The sequence below is a fragment of the Mchenga conophoros genome, linkage group LG20 (genome assembly GCF_057382185.1).
Source record: "Mchenga conophoros isolate Kocher_MC1m ecotype Shallow Benthic linkage group LG20, M_conophoros_male_GT1.1, whole genome shotgun sequence".
In the NCBI taxonomy this organism is placed as follows: domain Eukaryota; kingdom Metazoa; phylum Chordata; class Actinopteri; order Cichliformes; family Cichlidae; genus Mchenga; species Mchenga conophoros.
In genome coordinates, this window is record NC_140545.1 from 7,645,591 (window position 1) to 7,661,922 (window position 16,332).

General features: G+C 40.6%; 3 protein-coding genes across 9 annotated transcripts in view; all 3 read left to right on the forward strand.

Annotated features, from left to right (window-relative positions):
* The first annotated feature begins 348 nt into the window (after window positions 1-348).
* On the forward strand, window positions 349-5,431 carry eif2s2 (eukaryotic translation initiation factor 2, subunit 2 beta). Of its 2 annotated transcripts, none has more exons than XM_085259427.1 (9): window positions 349-500; window positions 1,561-1,744; window positions 1,836-1,936; window positions 2,060-2,189; window positions 2,289-2,389; window positions 3,411-3,559; window positions 3,675-3,731; window positions 3,846-3,931; window positions 4,042-5,431. In XM_085259427.1, exons 1-9 carry the CDS (start codon window positions 486-488, stop codon window positions 4,215-4,217), a joined length of 999 nt encoding a protein of 332 aa, XP_085115553.1. In that variant the 5' UTR covers window positions 349-485; the 3' UTR covers window positions 4,218-5,431. The 2 variants fall into 2 exon arrangements, with proteins under 2 accessions (XP_085115553.1, XP_085115554.1); XM_085259428.1 differs by having other exon boundaries at window positions 2,292-2,389.
* Window positions 5,432-6,982: 1,551 nt separating this feature from the next.
* Window positions 6,983-11,943, forward strand: LOC146550296 (uncharacterized). Of its 2 annotated transcripts, none has more exons than XM_085258906.1 (6): window positions 6,983-7,200; window positions 7,580-7,740; window positions 9,395-9,513; window positions 9,625-9,827; window positions 9,954-10,034; window positions 10,186-11,943. In XM_085258906.1, the coding sequence occupies exons 1-6, from the start codon at window positions 7,094-7,096 to the stop codon at window positions 10,712-10,714; spliced, it is 1,200 nt and encodes a 399-aa protein (XP_085115032.1). In that variant the 5' UTR covers window positions 6,983-7,093; the 3' UTR covers window positions 10,715-11,943. The 2 variants fall into 2 exon arrangements, with proteins under 2 accessions (XP_085115032.1, XP_085115033.1); XM_085258907.1 differs by having other exon boundaries at window positions 7,580-7,713.
* Window positions 11,944-12,049: 106 nt separating this feature from the next.
* The window catches only part of l3mbtl1 (L3MBTL histone methyl-lysine binding protein 1), a 15,233-nt gene continuing 10,950 nt past the window's right edge, over window positions 12,050-16,332 (forward strand). For 2 of the 5 annotated variants that reach the window (XM_085258901.1, XM_085258904.1), the window contains exons 1-2: window positions 12,050-12,319; window positions 13,370-13,577. In XM_085258901.1, coding sequence (XP_085115027.1) covers window positions 13,400-13,577 — 178 coding nt within the window. In that variant the 5' untranslated portion in view covers window positions 12,050-12,319; window positions 13,370-13,399. Of the gene's footprint in view, window positions 12,320-13,369; window positions 13,578-16,332 lie in introns of those variants that run through there. The other 3 variants (XM_085258903.1, XM_085258905.1, XM_085258902.1) reach the window with 2 other exon arrangements.

Below are 16,332 nucleotides of genomic sequence, written 5' to 3' on the forward strand. Positions count from 1 at the left end.
ATGGCCTGATAATGTAGGAAATGCTGTTTACAATTCTTTAATTTGTTTTGCAAGTTTATTTTTACTGTATTATTTAATTGTATTTAAGTTGATTTTCTTTCCTTTTTTCTGGTACTATTCTCGCTGATGTTCTGTCCTTTTTTTTACTTAAATATTATTTTCTATCGTAATGTTATAATGACTAGTTTGTTGTTGACAAATGAAAGTTTTTACTATTATAATTGTAAAAAATGAACTATATAAAAACGACAACGTGCATATTTAGCACCAGTTTATTATTTCTGAGTCACGATCTTGAACGTTCCTTAAAAACTGTCAATGCGCAAGCGCAGAAAGGGGTGTCACCACGAGCACGTCGGGATTTGGCGACTTCACGCTTGCGCACTGTAGTCATACGCTGATGCAAGAAATTTTGGGCGAAGCGGTGTGGGACTGATCGAAGAAGAAAGAAGAGGCATTTTTATTTCATTGTTCAGCACGCAAACATGTCAGGAGACGAGGTAAGGCACTCCGAGTCAGATGCTGTTTAATCCGTGTAGGTGTGAAGAACTGCTGGACGGAATTCGTTGAGTTTCAGGCGCATATCGGTGCTGGGGATGACTTTGGGCCTCGACTCTCCTGCTCCCTCCCTTTCTGTCCGCAGTAGCGCTCACATGGCTGCTGCAGTCGGGCTAGCACGGCCCGAGCCAGCCGGAATATCAAGAAAGTCATCAAGTATATTGATATACAGCTATTTATCGGAGCATATACGTTATATATTCTGAGCGTGGCTCATCAATTCGAGCTGTCGAAGCTTCCGCCGGACTCTCAGAGAAGAGTGGAAGCTAGCTATGTAGCCTTAGCTTCCCGTTACCAGAGCTGCGGAGCTAACTGTTAACGTTTTCTGCTGGAGACCAAAAGCTATCTGTACCTCGGTTTGTCCTTAAGGACAGCTCCTCTGGCTGTAAAATAAAACCAAAATACCAGAATTACCGCTGCTTAATGTTAATAGTACGACATTTTTATTATTATTTTTCTAACTGAATGGGGGCAGTCTGTGCAATATGTTAGTTAAAAATTCTGGAGGGTTACTTTACCTCAAGCCTTATTAAGAAACCTACAGCAGTAGGTAGGGTTTCTTAATAGTGTACTGACACACTCAGTGTACACTGGATCAACTCAAGAGTCCAGCCTCTGTCTGTAAAGATGATATGCAACATTTTGTTATCTGTTAAGTTGTTTTCTTTGTTCAATCCTTGATATGACTTCATGTTACATTTTTTTGGCCTAAAATGGAAAAAATAGCGTCTTTCCACAGTCCAGTTTTCATAACTGAAAACTAAATTTCACAAGCGTAAAATGTTCAAACAAACTCCCACTGCCACTCAAAAGAAAAATCTGATGAAACATGACTTTCATAAATATATATATCTTGTAATTCTCACTGGTATTTGTACTTATGCTGGATTAGTCAATGTTATGTATATTTAAAGCAGCCATAAAGTGTCTGTACTAAATGAAGCTGGACAGCATTTCAATATTTATTTTAATTTGATTTTTTTCCTTCACTCTTTTTTTCAGATGATTTTCGATCCCAACATGACTAAGAAGAAAAAGAAGAAGAAGAAGCCCTTCATGCTGGAGGAGGACGGAGGAGAAGGGACGGGGGGAGAAGAAGCTAAGGAGGTGGAGACAAAGGAGGCAGAACCAGAGGCTGGAGATGACAAGGAGGTGGATCTAGATGAAGATGAAGGCAGGAAGAAAGGTTAGATCTATTTAAGGTGCGGTATCAGTTCGCAACTATGTTGTGTAGAGTTATGAGCTCGAGGAGGGGTTTTTTTTTTCTTTTTTTCCAGAGCCGTCGGATGACTTGAACGACCTAAACTTCTTCAACCAGAAGAAAAAGAAGAAGAAACCCAAGAAAGTGTTTGAAAATGATATGGAGGAGGGATTGAAGGTCAGCCATTGATTAAACATTTGCTGATTTTGCATTACTTTTAACTTTTTGCTTCTACTGATTTTGATTGGCTTACCAATAACTTTCACGTGCTGAGTTTCACTTCTCGCTTGTCCAAACCAGGAGCTGAAAATTGAAGGCGAGCAGACGGAAGCTATGGAGGAGGACAACCTGGATCTGATGCTCCCTAACAAAAAGAAGAAGCCAAAGAAAGTAGATTTTGATGAAAACGACTCCGGTGATAAAGACGACGGTACGATGAAATCACATGGTTTTGAAACTAGGGACCGAAAAAAGGGACATGGATCATAATGTTTGACCCATAATGTCATTTTTCTTTTTCTTCTCCCAGCAGTGGATGATGATGATGGCAAGAATGGTGATGGGATCTCCTTCAGCTCTTCCACAGGACCGGCCTGGGCTGGTTCGGAAAGAGACTACACCTACGACGAGGTAGGATGATACGTGAAATGAGAAAGTTAGAAACAATTCAGGAAAGGCAGAAAAAGAGTTATCATAGTTGTTTGTGAAGTTATTTCCTGTAAAGTGGGATAAATATTAGACTGTTTTCAGTTGTTTTGTACTGTGTGAGGCTGTGTACACATAGACATAATAGATTGTTGTATTTCTCTCTCTCTCATTAATAAATGTCCTGATATTAAGACCTCAGACCATTTGGTTTTGTGAGCTCCGTCCCCACAGATTTGTTAAACTGGAATTACTTTGCAAACCGTTTCTGCCTGAATAGAGCCTGTGTCCAAAAGGAAAGTCTGATGAAACATTACCTGAGACTAGCAGGGTTAAAAAATCTGATGAAACATTACCTGAGACTGGCGGGGTTATAAACGGATACCTATCCCTGCCAACCTTCCTAAGAGGCAAAAGAAACACTTCAAAATGATAAATTATTTTTTTGATTGCAATGATTTTCTAAGACAGCAGTTCAACATTTAATATTTCCTGTTTATTTTGTCAAACAGATAGTGAAACACTGGACCACATTCTTTATGAATGTGTTCATTTTGGTATTTGTTTACTTTCAAAGGTTCACGTCAGAAAATGAAAATTCCTTAGTCAGGATTGCAACAAAGTGAAATATGGCCTGATAATGTAGGACAAAGCACCAAGTTAGTGTCCACTAATTTGGTGCTTTGATCTACATTTATGTTGAAGTTTTGCACTGAATATTTAACGGCATTAAATGTACTTTTTGAATAGAGTTGTTAAAATCCCCCACTTATTGTTCTATGAGGAAATGAGTGAAACGGTTTGTAAAATTACAAAGTTGGATTTACCGGTCTGAGAACAGTGTTTATAAAAAGCACAGATTTACACACTGCTTTCCTTTTTTATTTATTTTTATCCTCAGCTGATCCCACAGGGCTCTCAATTTCTGTCCTTTTATATTCTGTGTTGAAAACTTTATGAACATAGACAAAAACAAAACAAAGTCACAGTATCGTCTCTATTCCAGCTCCTGAACAGAGTCTTCAACATCATGAGGGAGAAGAACCCCGACATGGTGGCTGGGGAGAAGAGGAAGTTTGTGATGAAGCCTCCCCAGGTGGTCCGAGTGGGAACCAAGAAAACCTCCTTTGTCAATTTCACAGACATCTGCAAACTGTGAGCCTCGTGTAGCTTTTTATATTTACTGACAGACGCATTTCAGTGACACTTGTAGTATGTGTAATCCACAAACTGATTTCTTTTTTTTCTTTTTTCATGCGATTAATCACAGGTTGCATCGTCAGCCTAAACATCTCCTCGCTTTTCTATTGGCTGAGCTGGGAACGAGGTACGCTTTTTGTATTTTAAGTGATGTCAGTTCTCAAGCTAAGTTTGTGGCACGTTTTGTTTTTGTGTGTTCACTTTAAGTAAAAGTTTAATTAGCGTTTTTCTCTGTCAACAGCGGCTCCATTGACGGAAATAACCAGCTTGTGATCAAAGGCAGATTTCAACAGAAACAGATAGAAAATGTGTTGAGAAGATATATCAGTAAGTAGGAACGACGTGTTCTTTACAGTGAAGTTACATTGATGGGGGTAAAATTAAACAGCCCCTGCTTGTGAACAGTAATGTTGAGTGGACTGTTCTCACCCCTGCAGAGGAATATGTGACGTGTCACACCTGCCGCTCACCGGAGACCATCCTGCAGAAGGACACTCGTCTCTATTTCCTGCAGTGTGAGACGTGCCACTCCCGCTGCTCCGTCGCCAGTATCAAGACCGGTTTCCAGGCTGTGACGGGCAAGAGGGCGCAGCTCCGCGCCAAAGCTAACTAAAGGCCATTAAAACTGGGCTTCCCCCACCTCTTCTCACGGTCCAATCTTTCCCCATCAGAAGGGCCGAAGCTGGGGTCGGGCGCCCGCTTGATCTGCTAAAAGGACTCTCTGAATTGAACTGCGGGAGGGTTTGGCTGTCATTTTGGTTGTGTCATGGCCTGACCTGACAGGGAGTGAGAGTGTCTAAAGATGAAAGATAGGGTTCAGGCACCTGATAAGCAACAGATGTTTGACACATACACTGCTGGATGCATTTGATTTGTTTGGTTGATGGACCCTCCAGCTCTTAGGGTTTTTTTTTTCCTGTTTCCTATTTGCTGTGATTCTTGATTCCTCCAAAAAACCCTTGATTTAACACAGCTTGAAGTTTAGTTTTTGTTTATTTTTCCACTTTACATGCGCCAGACGTTAATATTTCTTCAGATTAGCCAAATTGTAGATAAGCTAAGTTCATCTACAGTAACAGAACCAACGAATTGTTGACTTGGTCACTTCTGGGTTTTTTTCTTTTTTTCTTGAACTCAACTAAAGGGTGTGTTCTTGTTTCTGGTCTGGTCCTAAATGATATATACAAAAAACTGTCAGTCCAGGATTTTCTACTCAAGCTTATAGAGACAAATCAGTCACCAGGCTGGAGTACATACAGGAACATGTCACTGAAACTAGTGTGTGAGGCTCCTAACACAGGACCTGCTTTTGATCATTTTGTAGCAGGAGACACAAAACTAGAAGACTTGGGGGCTAATGAAGGGGAGAGCAACATTAAGAGTACTCTAATAAAGGAGGCTGTTTATGAGATGAGTAGAAATTATTATACAGTATGTTTGTGAGTGCTTTTGTGGCACTGATGAGCAGTTTGTGTACCTATTTGATTAGAACATTTTGTCAGCCACTTGAGGTTTGATGAAGTCAATTTGAAAATAAAGATTCAATTTTTCTCTTTTTTTTTTCTTTTTTTTTTTTTCTCCGATGAGCAGGATTCATGAGCTAATGCCAGTCACTAAAATAATAAAGTAATAATAAACTACAACTTCTGAGCAGGCACCTCAGATCGTTTCCTCCTTCAGGTTCCTATTTTGCAGTGTGGTTAACAGAGTCTATCAAGGAGTGTCAATCTAATTGTTTTGAGAGGAATGTGAATATAAAGGTCTCGCTGGAATCATTTTAAAACCTGGTTTTTACAAAAATAAAATATTCTACACTCTCTCTCTCCACTACTTTCTCTGCTTGCATTAATGACGGTGCCCGTTTAGTAATTGTCAGTCATGATAATGACGTCATGTTTTCACTGTCACAATGGAAAAAGGTCGTAATGATCAGTGAACGGCCTTGGCTCTCGTCATTATGGCCCCCTCCCATTTCTAAATATGGCCATTGTTTCAAGTCCCATTAAAATATTTAAGTCTTATTTGTGTGACTTGCTCAGATGTGATTGACAGTCCTTGTGAGGCCTACGGTTTGCTGTAATGATACAAACACAGACCCACAAGGTTAAAACATGAGCAGCTGATAACCATGGTAACTGAAGACAATGTCCTTGAGTTTGGTGATTACATGTCGAGTTGCAGATTTATTTTGAACCTGACTGCAGGATAATATGTCAGGTTGGTGCCATAGTTAGGTTTCCTCTGCAGGCCCAAATGTCACTATATTATATAATTGTTTTTTGTTTTTGTTTTTAGCTGTGCTTAAACTACCAGTATGCAGGCAAATGCATCAATCACTGATGTATAAGTCACATAAATCTGTCATAACCAGCCAGACTTAAGCACATAGCCTATCAGATAAGCACTCATTAATCTCTACCACTTGCCATATTCTAAATGTGTTTCAACAATTTTATACAGCCAAACCATGAATGTTTAATTTAAATTCACAAACTTTGCACTTATACTATCATTTGGAGTCAGAATATGGATACTATAGATATAGTTGGCCAATTTATCCAATAGTTATCAAACCATTGAGGCTATGCTGTCTCAGTTCTGCTTCACTTTGTACAACTCGGACTTTCAATCAGTGCAACTCCAGGTGATGTCGCCTAAAGAAATACTCAGATTCTGCAGTAGCTGGATGTTTAAGTGATGAGGAGCAGAGGTTAATGGTTTTGTGGAGTGGTCATTGAGAAAGTATTGACTTCTGAATGTGAATAAGACCAAAGAAGTTGGTGACTTGACTTTCAGAAGGACACGAACCGTGTGTATCCTGGGACAGGCTACTGATGTGGTGGAGGACTATGACTACCTGGGCATCCACATGGAAGGCCAACACAGAGGCTTTAAACAGAAATTATAAATGATAGAGATATTCCGTCACGCAGCTGTGGACCATATGCATCAGAAATTGTAATACCAACGGAGTGAATAAACTGATCAGTAAGGCTGGTTCTGTGTCTGGCTGCTAACGGGAATTTTTCTAATTCAACTTTATTGCAATAGAGACTTTACTATTCCAACAATTTACTGTTTAGTTGCATGTGTTTTTTAACTACCTAGTTTTTGTGACTGCGGGTGTTTTCTTTTTCTTTGTTTTTTTTTACAAGTAAAATTGTACCCTTTTTTGAATTAGTTAAGATGATCTCTGTATGTACCCACTGCAAACTACAGTTACAAAATGCCTCTAGTTGTAAATGACTAGGGCAGATTTTACATAGGATTTAACTAGTATTTTCCTCTCGTGCGCGTAATGTCTGCGGTTTTGTGATAAACGGTAGCTTTTAATTTGGAGTTCTGTTCCGGAAATTGATCATCGTTAGCTTCACGCTTATTGGCTGGGTTTGGCGAAACAGCCGACCGGTTGCTGGCGGAGAGCTAACGGCAGTAGCATTCAGCAATTTCGGAGCAGTAGTGAAGAACAGTCACTCTAGGCGAATCACAATGCCTCGAGTTTATATCGGACGACTAAGCTATCATGTCCGCGAAAAAGATATTCAGCGGTTTTTCAGCGGCTATGGGAAGCTAATGGAGATTGATTTAAAGAACGGGTAAGTTTTCGGCGGAATTTTGTAAGCCAGAGTCCAACGAGCATGTCGTAGTTAGCATTAAAGCTAGCCATTCATGCGAACGACGCACGGACTCGGGGGGCATTTCACTCTTTTACGCAGATAGATATATATTTTTTAGAAGTTAAGTTTGATTCTAAAACGCAATATGTCGATGTATGACATTTAGTATTGTCCTTATAAATGTAAAACGTTTTGTTTCTTTAACTTCATTCATGAACGTTTAGCAAATGTCGCGTGGCCAACATGGCGTCTTTATACTTTGCACGTCGCTGTGCTAACGTATGCTAACGCTAATTCGTGGAAGTAAGCGGGTAACGCTCATTTCATACTCATGCTTTTAAACCCTTTCTTTTTGCAGGTATGGATTCGTGGAGTTCGAAGATAATAGGGACGCCGACGACGCCGTTTACGAGCTAAACGGGAAGGAGCTGTGTGGGGAGCGGGTGATCGTCGAGCATGCCCGGGGCCCGCGACGAGACCGAGATGGCTACGGTGGGGGTTACTGGGGTGGTGGGCGCAGTAAGTGCAGTCTATTACAAGATACCCTCTCTTCCCCTTCCCCTTGGGGTGAGGTGTCGACGTGGACTGCACAGACAGCTGTTTGAATGATTCATGGTTACGCTAATTTTAACAGACTTGCCGCATAGGTTTAGATACTCAGCTGGCCCTCGATCAGGTTTTTCCAGGTACCCCTCATGGGTTATAGCCAGCCACGTGGGTAGCTCTTTAAGGCGCAGGTTGCATGCAAAGTTGTAGGACTGTCAGTAGAGATGTTGTTCATTATATCACGCAGTAACTTCATTACATGCAACCATGGTTTATCTTCATTCTTACAAATCAGGGAGTCCAGTTTAATTTTATATCACCCTGCTGAACAGTTCTCAGTCTGTCACCCAAGGGGTAGTGACCTGCAGGTTTTTGCTCCTCCATAGTGATTATCATCACGAGCTACATGCTATTTGATTGCAAGGGGCAACAATCTGTGAGATTTAAAGAGCAGTTTTGAGTCTAGAGTTTAGTGTTGTTAAATAACATAGTTTTCTTTTCATACATTGTAAAATTCACTTGAACCATAACTGTCATTTGGGCGAGCCATGTGAAGGTGTCTTTTTTTATTTTTATTTTTGTTTGTTTGCACCAGAGGGGGAAAAAAACAAGCTGAACACAAATCACCACATACATAGCTACCTAGTTAGTGTAGTCATTAGGAGTAGACTAACGTTTTCATGTGAAATGTGTTTTAACTTTGGTCTATATATAAATTTTTTTTTATATTCAACATTAACAAAAGTCCTTGATGTTTCAATTTGAAAGAGTCCAGTTGCGGGCTGAGGCTGAGAGTCCATTGAGGCTAAAGATGACTGGCTAAGATGACTGCCTGTCCCGTTTGGCCTTGGCTTTCACCTTACAATGTGTGTGTGACCTTTGCCCCCCCTTGATCCTTGGCTGACCTAACCGGAAGCCATGATGACAGCAGCCTTTTGCCAATAGACCAGGGGTGATGGTGAGGATTGCCATTGGTTTTTATGTTGACAGCAAACATAAGTGGATCGGCACCTTTACAGACCTTACAATCTAAAGAAATGTTGTAAGATCAAAACTGGAAAAAAGAATTTCAGACTGACATCCGGTTAAATAAAAAGATGCCAATTTTCAAAAGATCGGTGTGTTTTTAACACCGTAATCAATTTGAACAGTGTCCCTGACTGCAGCCTTTGTGGATGCCTCCTTTCTGTTTGTGTTACAGGATACACAGGTCTTGAAAGAACATCACTGTCCATTTGTTTTATGCAGCTATAGCATCACAGTGATGTACTGGAGTAAGACAGATGCTGATTTGTGTTTTTTGTATTGCCGGAAACAGATGCAGTGGTGTTCTTTGCAGCAGAAAACAGCTTCCAAATGTTGAAAAATACAAACTTTAAAGAGCCCATGCAGTTGCTTGTAGAGCACTTAACTGAAGCTGTTTGAAAATGAGATCAAAGAAACCCCTTTGACTATTTGTACAAATTTAACCCCCCCCACCCCCACCCCAAGGACAATAATCTGGAAACTCACTGCCTTGAGTGCATTTGATAGCCCAGAGCAGTAGTACTTTGAATCTTGTTTGGTTTAGTGGTTTCTAACTATTTGTGTGTGCTGTCGTTTTTTTTTTTTTTGTTTTTTTATAAAGGTAGCGGTTACAGCAGCCGCAGCCGCTCTGGAAGGGACAAATATGGACCGCCAGTCCGCACAGAGTACCGCCTCGTTGTGGAGAACTTATCCAGCCGCTGTAGTTGGCAGGACCTCAAGGTAAATATTTGAAAATAAGAGAGGGGAATCTTCAGATAAAGGGAAAGTGTATTGTAGAAGTGCTTGGAATGAAATCAATAATCGGCACCTCATCCTCTTCCTGTCCACCAGGACTTCATGCGTCAGGCAGGAGAGGTGACCTATGCAGATGCCCACAAGGAACGCACCAATGAGGGAGTGATTGAGTTCCGGACTTATTCCGACATGAAGAGGGCTCTGGACAAGCTGGATGGTACTGACATCAACGGGCGGAAAATTCGCCTGGTGGAGGACCGTCCTCGCAGACGTCGGTCTTACTCTGGCAGTCGCTCCAGGTAAGCAAATTTCTTACTGCTGACTGCTTTAAGATGAGCCTCGCTTTGGTACATTTTGTTTATTTAACAAGAAACTGATGTAAAAAAAAAAAAAAAAAATTTTAAATCGTGCTCTGTCATCTTCAGATCTCGCAGTCGTCGTCGCTCCCGTAGCAGGAGAAGCAGAAGCCACAGGAGCTCAAAGAGTCGCTCCAGATCCCACTCGAGGTTAGGATCAATGTAATCTTGGAACCGTAACATGGAGATTTAAATTAAATTATTGGTATTGATAAGTTCTGTATGTTCAGTATGACATTTTGTCATGACATTGCTGTCATGTAAGGTGGGGCTGTACTGAGCTTTGCTTCTGTTCCTATAGGTCTCGTTCCCGCAGCAATAAGAGACGGCATCATTCCCGCTCCAGGTCTGAGAGAAAGTCTCGCTCCAAGTCAGGAGACCGCAAATCACGTTCTCGCAGATCTCGTTCTAGATCCAACAGATCCAACAAATCCAAATCTCGTTCACGCTCTCGCAAATCTCGGTCTCACTCCCCCGAGCACAAGTCCAAGTCTCGTTCAAAGAGCCGCTCTAAGGTAAAGTCGGAGAGGGATTCTCGTAGCCGATCAAAGGAACGGTCTGCTGAGAAGAAGTCCCGCAGCCGCTCACCCTCTCCAGTAGAGAATGGAAAAGAAGAGCATGTGGCCAAATCTGCCTCTCGCTCCCCATCTCCACAAGAGGAAGAGTGCCGATCCCAGTCCAGAGAAAAGCGCTCCAAGTCTCGCTCCAGGTCTCGCTCCAGGTCTCGCTCCAAGTCTCGCTCCAAGTCTCGCTCCAGATCTCGCTCCAGGTCTCGCTCCAAGTCTCGCTCCAGGTCTCGTTCACGGTCTAGATCAGCTTCTCAGGATTAGTGGGTGTAGAGAAGGGAGAGGTTTTCTTATTGTTTAGCTTGATCATTATGCTGTACATACTGAGCAGTGTTTAATAACTGGTTTATGCTTCTGACGCCCCCCTTCAAATGTACATTTGTCTTTTAACTTGTTAAAGCAGGAGTTTATTAGACCATCAACCACAATACAGCCGATGCTTTTTGAACTTGTTTCAGATGATCTGCTCCCTTTAAAAAAATAAAAATTAAAAAAATAAAGTTTACAAATAAAATTAAGAATTTTGGATTAATGAAAATGGGTGCTGGGCTCTACAACTATAGCCTGAGGAAGTTGATGTCTCTGTGACTGGTGCCTGATTTGGTAAAATTTAGGTTTCTTACTGTTCCGCTTTCATTTCAAGTTGTTTGTTTGGTCAGTGAATATTAAGTTGTCTTAAATGTTCTTTTATTCAGTTTGCAGCTGTTTGTTTTGGTTGGTAGTCTGACAGTTTGCTTTCCTTGTGTCTCCAGGCCTCTTATGTCTGAAGCATCCATCTTTGATTGGTAATTATTTTGTGTCGTACTCTTTCAAGCTCGCATGATTGTTGAAGAGTAGGCTTCAGGACTGGAGCAGTTGAGTTGACCTGCACATTCGGTCACATTCTTCGAGGAATCAGTCTGTCTTTGTGTTAAACGATGCATATTCAGGATGTAAGAGTTTGTAGTGCAGAACTTCTTAATTTAAAGATGAGGGTTTGGACTTCACTTTTGAGTAACTTGCATTGTAGATGGATTATTTTGATCCCTTTTAACTACTTGTACATAGAGTAATCAGCACAAAGCAATCTTTTGGTAGCTTTTTGGGGGGAGGAGGTTGGTAACATTAAGCAGGTAATCTATTAAGGGCCTTTATTTTAGTTTTTGATTTTCAGTTTGACTAGACTCCTTTGCAGCGTCCTGTTTTTCCTCAGATTCTTCCATTGCGCCGATTGCTTCCCTGGTAATGTTTTCCCTCCCCAGCTTCAGAACAGACTTAAGGGTTTTGGAAAGCCTTATTTAAAGTTTGCAGCTAGTACTGTTTTTGTGCTTGAAAGGTCCATGTGTTCAGAACTCCTGTGAGTCTGTAAACATCAGACTTGCTGAACTCAGCCACATTCTCCATCTTGTGGAACTGACTTTTTTTTCTCCCCCAACATGTATGAGATCTAATGGGGAAAAAGTCCTTTTTTATGCTATGTTCAATAAAAGATCTTCATTAAAAAATAAACTTGCTGCCTGACGTTGTTTTGTCTGGATTATAAAAACCTTGACTGCAGTATTGACATGACCTATATCCTGCTAATTATATAATAAACGCTCGCTCATTATAGGCTGCAGTTGTGGAGGAAATGAGCAGAGCGCGTATTTATGGATGTAAGCGGGAACATTTCGCTCGCATGCCAAATAAAAATCGTTACAGCAGCTATTTTACGCTTTTGCAGCTAATCGAGGGAGCACTTTTTTTTTCCACCTATCGACCATTACTGAAAGTGGAGCGACGCACTGGAAGTCTTTCTTTTGGCGTTAAATTATAGCCAACGAGCGGTGACTGTACTGTGGTCCCGCGCATGCGCAGTCCAAGCCCCGGAGCCGCAGGAGATCAGAGCTGGTAAGCCAAATTTCAGTTCCTGAAATCTGAAAACACGAATTAAAATCAAATTTTAGAACTTTCCTCTAATTATAGAAGGCAGAAGCATATTTTAGTCACACTGGGTTTAAAAAGAAACCCGCCAGTCAGTTGTTTCTTTTTTTTCTCCCCTCACCGAGGTAAACCGTTTTTGGCGTCAGAGATGTAATCAAGCACAAAGCTTATCATCTTTAATATATACATTTGATAATGGCTCGCGGATCTTTGACGTAGCAGGTTTAAATACAAATTTTAAATTTAAAGCAGTTGCGCCAAGGTTTCAAAAATACCCGGCACACTTAACGCTGTTATGAGGAGAAAATGTTGCTCATTCATTAAAGATATTGCCGGAATGGGCGATAAGGTTGCTTTTTTCATTAAATGGGATTTTCACAGGAATTGAGCCTCTGCTTTAGCACATTTTTTGCCTCAAGGATTTCAGATCCTCCGCCATTTTAACTGAAATGCTGTATTTTAGTCTCTGTCGGTGTGTGTGTGTGTGTAGACTTGGGAGCTTGCGCGTAAATATTGGTGTGTCACCATTATTCTTTTATTATTGAAAGGAATGCATGGCTTATAAAAGTTCATGGCTGTTTTGCCTTATTGGAAACACTTTTAGAGGAAGATTTTTTGGAGGGTGAAATGTAGTTAAATTTTAAAGTAAAATTTTAACTCTGTCCTGTACTTTGGATAAATAGTATTTTGTTGAATGATAAAAGCGGTGCTAATGTGGTAAATTAAAAAGAGATGTTTCAAGACAGCAGAAAATAATATTATAATAATTTAAGATTTGAATTTTGTATATGCCTCTAAATCAGACATATTCCAATAAAGAAATATATTTAAAAACAAGAAACAACATAAAAATGAAAGCTTAAATTGGCGGGATTACTCTCCCGTCCATACTGTGGCACTCCCTCCTCAGGTTTTGGGTACAGTCTCCTCTATAAATCTTTAACACACAATGTTAAAGCTGTTACCCGATAACCAGACAGCATTACTTTGTGCTATTTCTCACGCTGTGTCTCCCAGTGCTCCAGCACAACACACTGGGACGCCGTCATGAGTGCCAAAGTGAACATGGAGGCTCCAGCCAAAGAACCGGACTGCACCCCTATGGATCCGTCATCTTCGCCTCCCACAGAGACAATCCTCATCTGCGGGGGTGATGGTGTGACCAAGAAGGCTCGGCCTCAGCCCCACACCACCACTGCTCTCCTGCTACCAGGTGAACTCATATGTAAGCATGTTCACAGATACATACTCTACTAAAGCACTGTTGGGGAAAACACTGATCGTGTCTTCTGATCTCATTAGACTGAAAAACGAATTGAGAAGTGAGCCTTTAAGTAACCAGCAGTGTAATAATTTACCAGGCAAATTGTAAGGTCATAGTTCAGAATTTACACCTGCAATGTTTAACCTAATTCACAGGCATCACATTACAAAACAAGGGTCATTTTAATGGTTGACTTAATAACATCACATAGAAATATATACACAAAAGATGCAACTCATCTTATTAGGTCACTGTTCACAAAGCTGTGAGTTTAATAATCAACTCTGAGTCTTCATTTCCAGAAAACCTTCATAGACTTACTAAACGGCTTCAGATCATTCTGTCAGTAATTCAGGTCAGGTTTATTGATGCATTTGTGATAAACCCCCCCCCCCCCCCCCCAATGAAAATTGAATTGTTAATTAAAAACTTTTCTTTTCATTGAACAAGTCATCCGCTTTAAATCTCAGTCTAATAAAATCATTAGCTGGATACATTTAAATGAAAATGTTAAAATTGACCTCTTTTACTTTAGGAGGGCAGATTCACCACGGCAACAGGTAAACAAGAGAGCCTCCTTTTAGTCCTTTTAGAAGTGCGGAAAGAGTCATTTTATTGAGCCACGGGCCGTTCTGTCATCATCATGCACAATATAAATGTTCGATATGAAATATCTAACTTCTCTGTACTGACTGCGGTGTTTATTTAGCAAACTTTCATTAGATGAAGCTATAGTTCTGATTTTTAACCCTAATGATTCAGCTGTAATCTGACAGGGACAAAATCTAGGAGATGTCCGGGAAGATAAAAATCTGGAGAAACAGACGAGCCACACTTTACTGATGGACCTGTGAGATTAGTAACCCAGACGGCAACAGACAGTCTGCCCTCAAGTCAGTTTTGGTTCAGTAAAAAAACAGTTATTGCAGCAGTTTATAATCATTACATTTTTTCCCAATAATTATTCAGTAAAAATTTAATGTACTGATGCGCTGTAAGAATTTCATTTTTCACAGAGGATTTCATTATGTCTGCCATTACTGGATAAAAGTTTTTAATTAAATTTAGAGGAAAAACTGTGCTTTAATGTTCCCCAGTGTAAGCGTTCGTAATTTTATGTAATATCAGCCTTCAGTGATAGATGATGGCTCTCTTACGGCAACAGTAGAGATGTTTTACTCAGTTACTGGTAGCCTGATAGTAAGACTTTGCATGTTAGCATGGACAAACACGTTTTTAGAAATGTCTCAGCTTTTATAGAGCTGTTTACATGATGTTCAGATAGATTTGAGATATTTTAGTGTAATTCTGGGAGGGTGAGGCTCTTTAAATAAGGAATACAGATTGTATCGGGACAAATTAAGCCACAATGAATGGATCTGGAGGAGATGAGCTGGATCCAGACCTGATCCAGTCTGAATCCATGATGGTTATCTGAGCGCATCCTTAAACGTCACTGTAAAAAAACCATTGAACTCAGTTTTAGTCATTTCACGCTCATCTTCAATCAGATATTCTCAGCCATTTTTCCATCAATGTGACTGATTACAGAACAACACATGATTGATAACTTAAACAGTGATTGCTGCAGCAAATGTTTAAAGTGTGGGCAAACTGACTGACAGTGTGACAGCTGCATTACTGTTCACAGAGATTCAGCTTTAGAAAGACCGAGTCTATAGATTTAAATCTGAACTGACAATAAGTCTAAGATGTAATCGCTGTTATGTTACGTACAGAAAACAGTGAACTAACCATGCCCTCTTCTGTGAATGAATTTGCTGCGTTGTGCACTTTGACAGCGACTTTATGAAGGAGAAATTAAACTGTGCATATCAAGAGGGGAGGAGTCAGAGAGAGAAACTTGGTAACCATGGTAACTACTCAGAGTTGAAGTTACCTGTCGTTCAGGGGGGGAAAACAGTGTTTCCTTCAATTTAGGGTTAACAAATTCAAAGTTGTTTACTAAGCCTGCTTCTTGGAATCGGGCCCAGCTGATGGTTTAAGGATTGTTAAAGATGCTACATCCACTACCAGTCAAAAGTTTGGACACACCTTCTCATTACTTTAAGAACTGAAGGTCAGACAGTCCGGAAAATAACTAAACTTTGAATGCAGTGCAGTTGCAAAAACCATCAAGCGCTACAATGAAACTGGCTTACATGAGGACCGGCCCAGAAAAGGAAGACCAAGAGTTACCTCTGCTGCTGAGGATAAATTCATCTGACCAGCCTCAGAAATCACAAGTTAACAGCAACCCAGATTAGAGCCCAGATAAATGCCACACAGAGTTCCAGTAGCAGACAGATCTGTACATCAACTGTTCAGAGGAGACTTCGCAAATCAGGCCTTTATGGTCAAATAGCTGCTAAGAAACTAATACAAGCAGCAACAACAAGCAGAAGAGATTTGTTTGAAATACAATTATCAAAATTAGCACAAAACACATTAGACCAGTGCTTTGGTCTCATTGTCCAAATTTAAGATCTTTGGTTCCACCTGCCGTGTTTTTGTGCAACGCAGAAAAGGTGAACTGATGGTCTCTAGATGTATGGTTCCCACTGTGAAGCATTGAGGAGGTGTGATGGTGTGGGGGTGTTGTGCTGGTGACACTGTTGGGGAACTTATTCAAAACTGAAGGCACAGGAGATGGTTTGGGATTAGATGAACCGCAGAGTGAAGGCAAAAGGACCAACAAGATGCTGAGCATCTCTGG

Excerpts from the sequence above, each read along its gene's own strand:
- LOC146550296 (XM_085258906.1), top strand. The coding sequence starts at position 7,094 with ATGCCTCGAGTTTATATCGGACGACTAAGCTATCATGTCCGCGAAAAA. Across the intron at positions 9,514-9,624 it reads GTAGTTGGCAGGACCTCAAG|GACTTCATGCGTCAGGCAGG; the intron begins GTAAATATTTGA and ends CCTGTCCACCAG. Across the intron at positions 9,828-9,953 it reads TACTCTGGCAGTCGCTCCAG|ATCTCGCAGTCGTCGTCGCT; the intron begins GTAAGCAAATTT and ends TGTCATCTTCAG.
- eif2s2 (XM_085259427.1), top strand. Across the intron at positions 1,745-1,835 it reads AGATGAAGGCAGGAAGAAAG|AGCCGTCGGATGACTTGAAC; the intron begins GTTAGATCTATT and ends CTTTTTTTCCAG. Across the intron at positions 2,390-3,410 it reads GAGACTACACCTACGACGAG|CTCCTGAACAGAGTCTTCAA; the intron begins GTAGGATGATAC and ends TCTCTATTCCAG.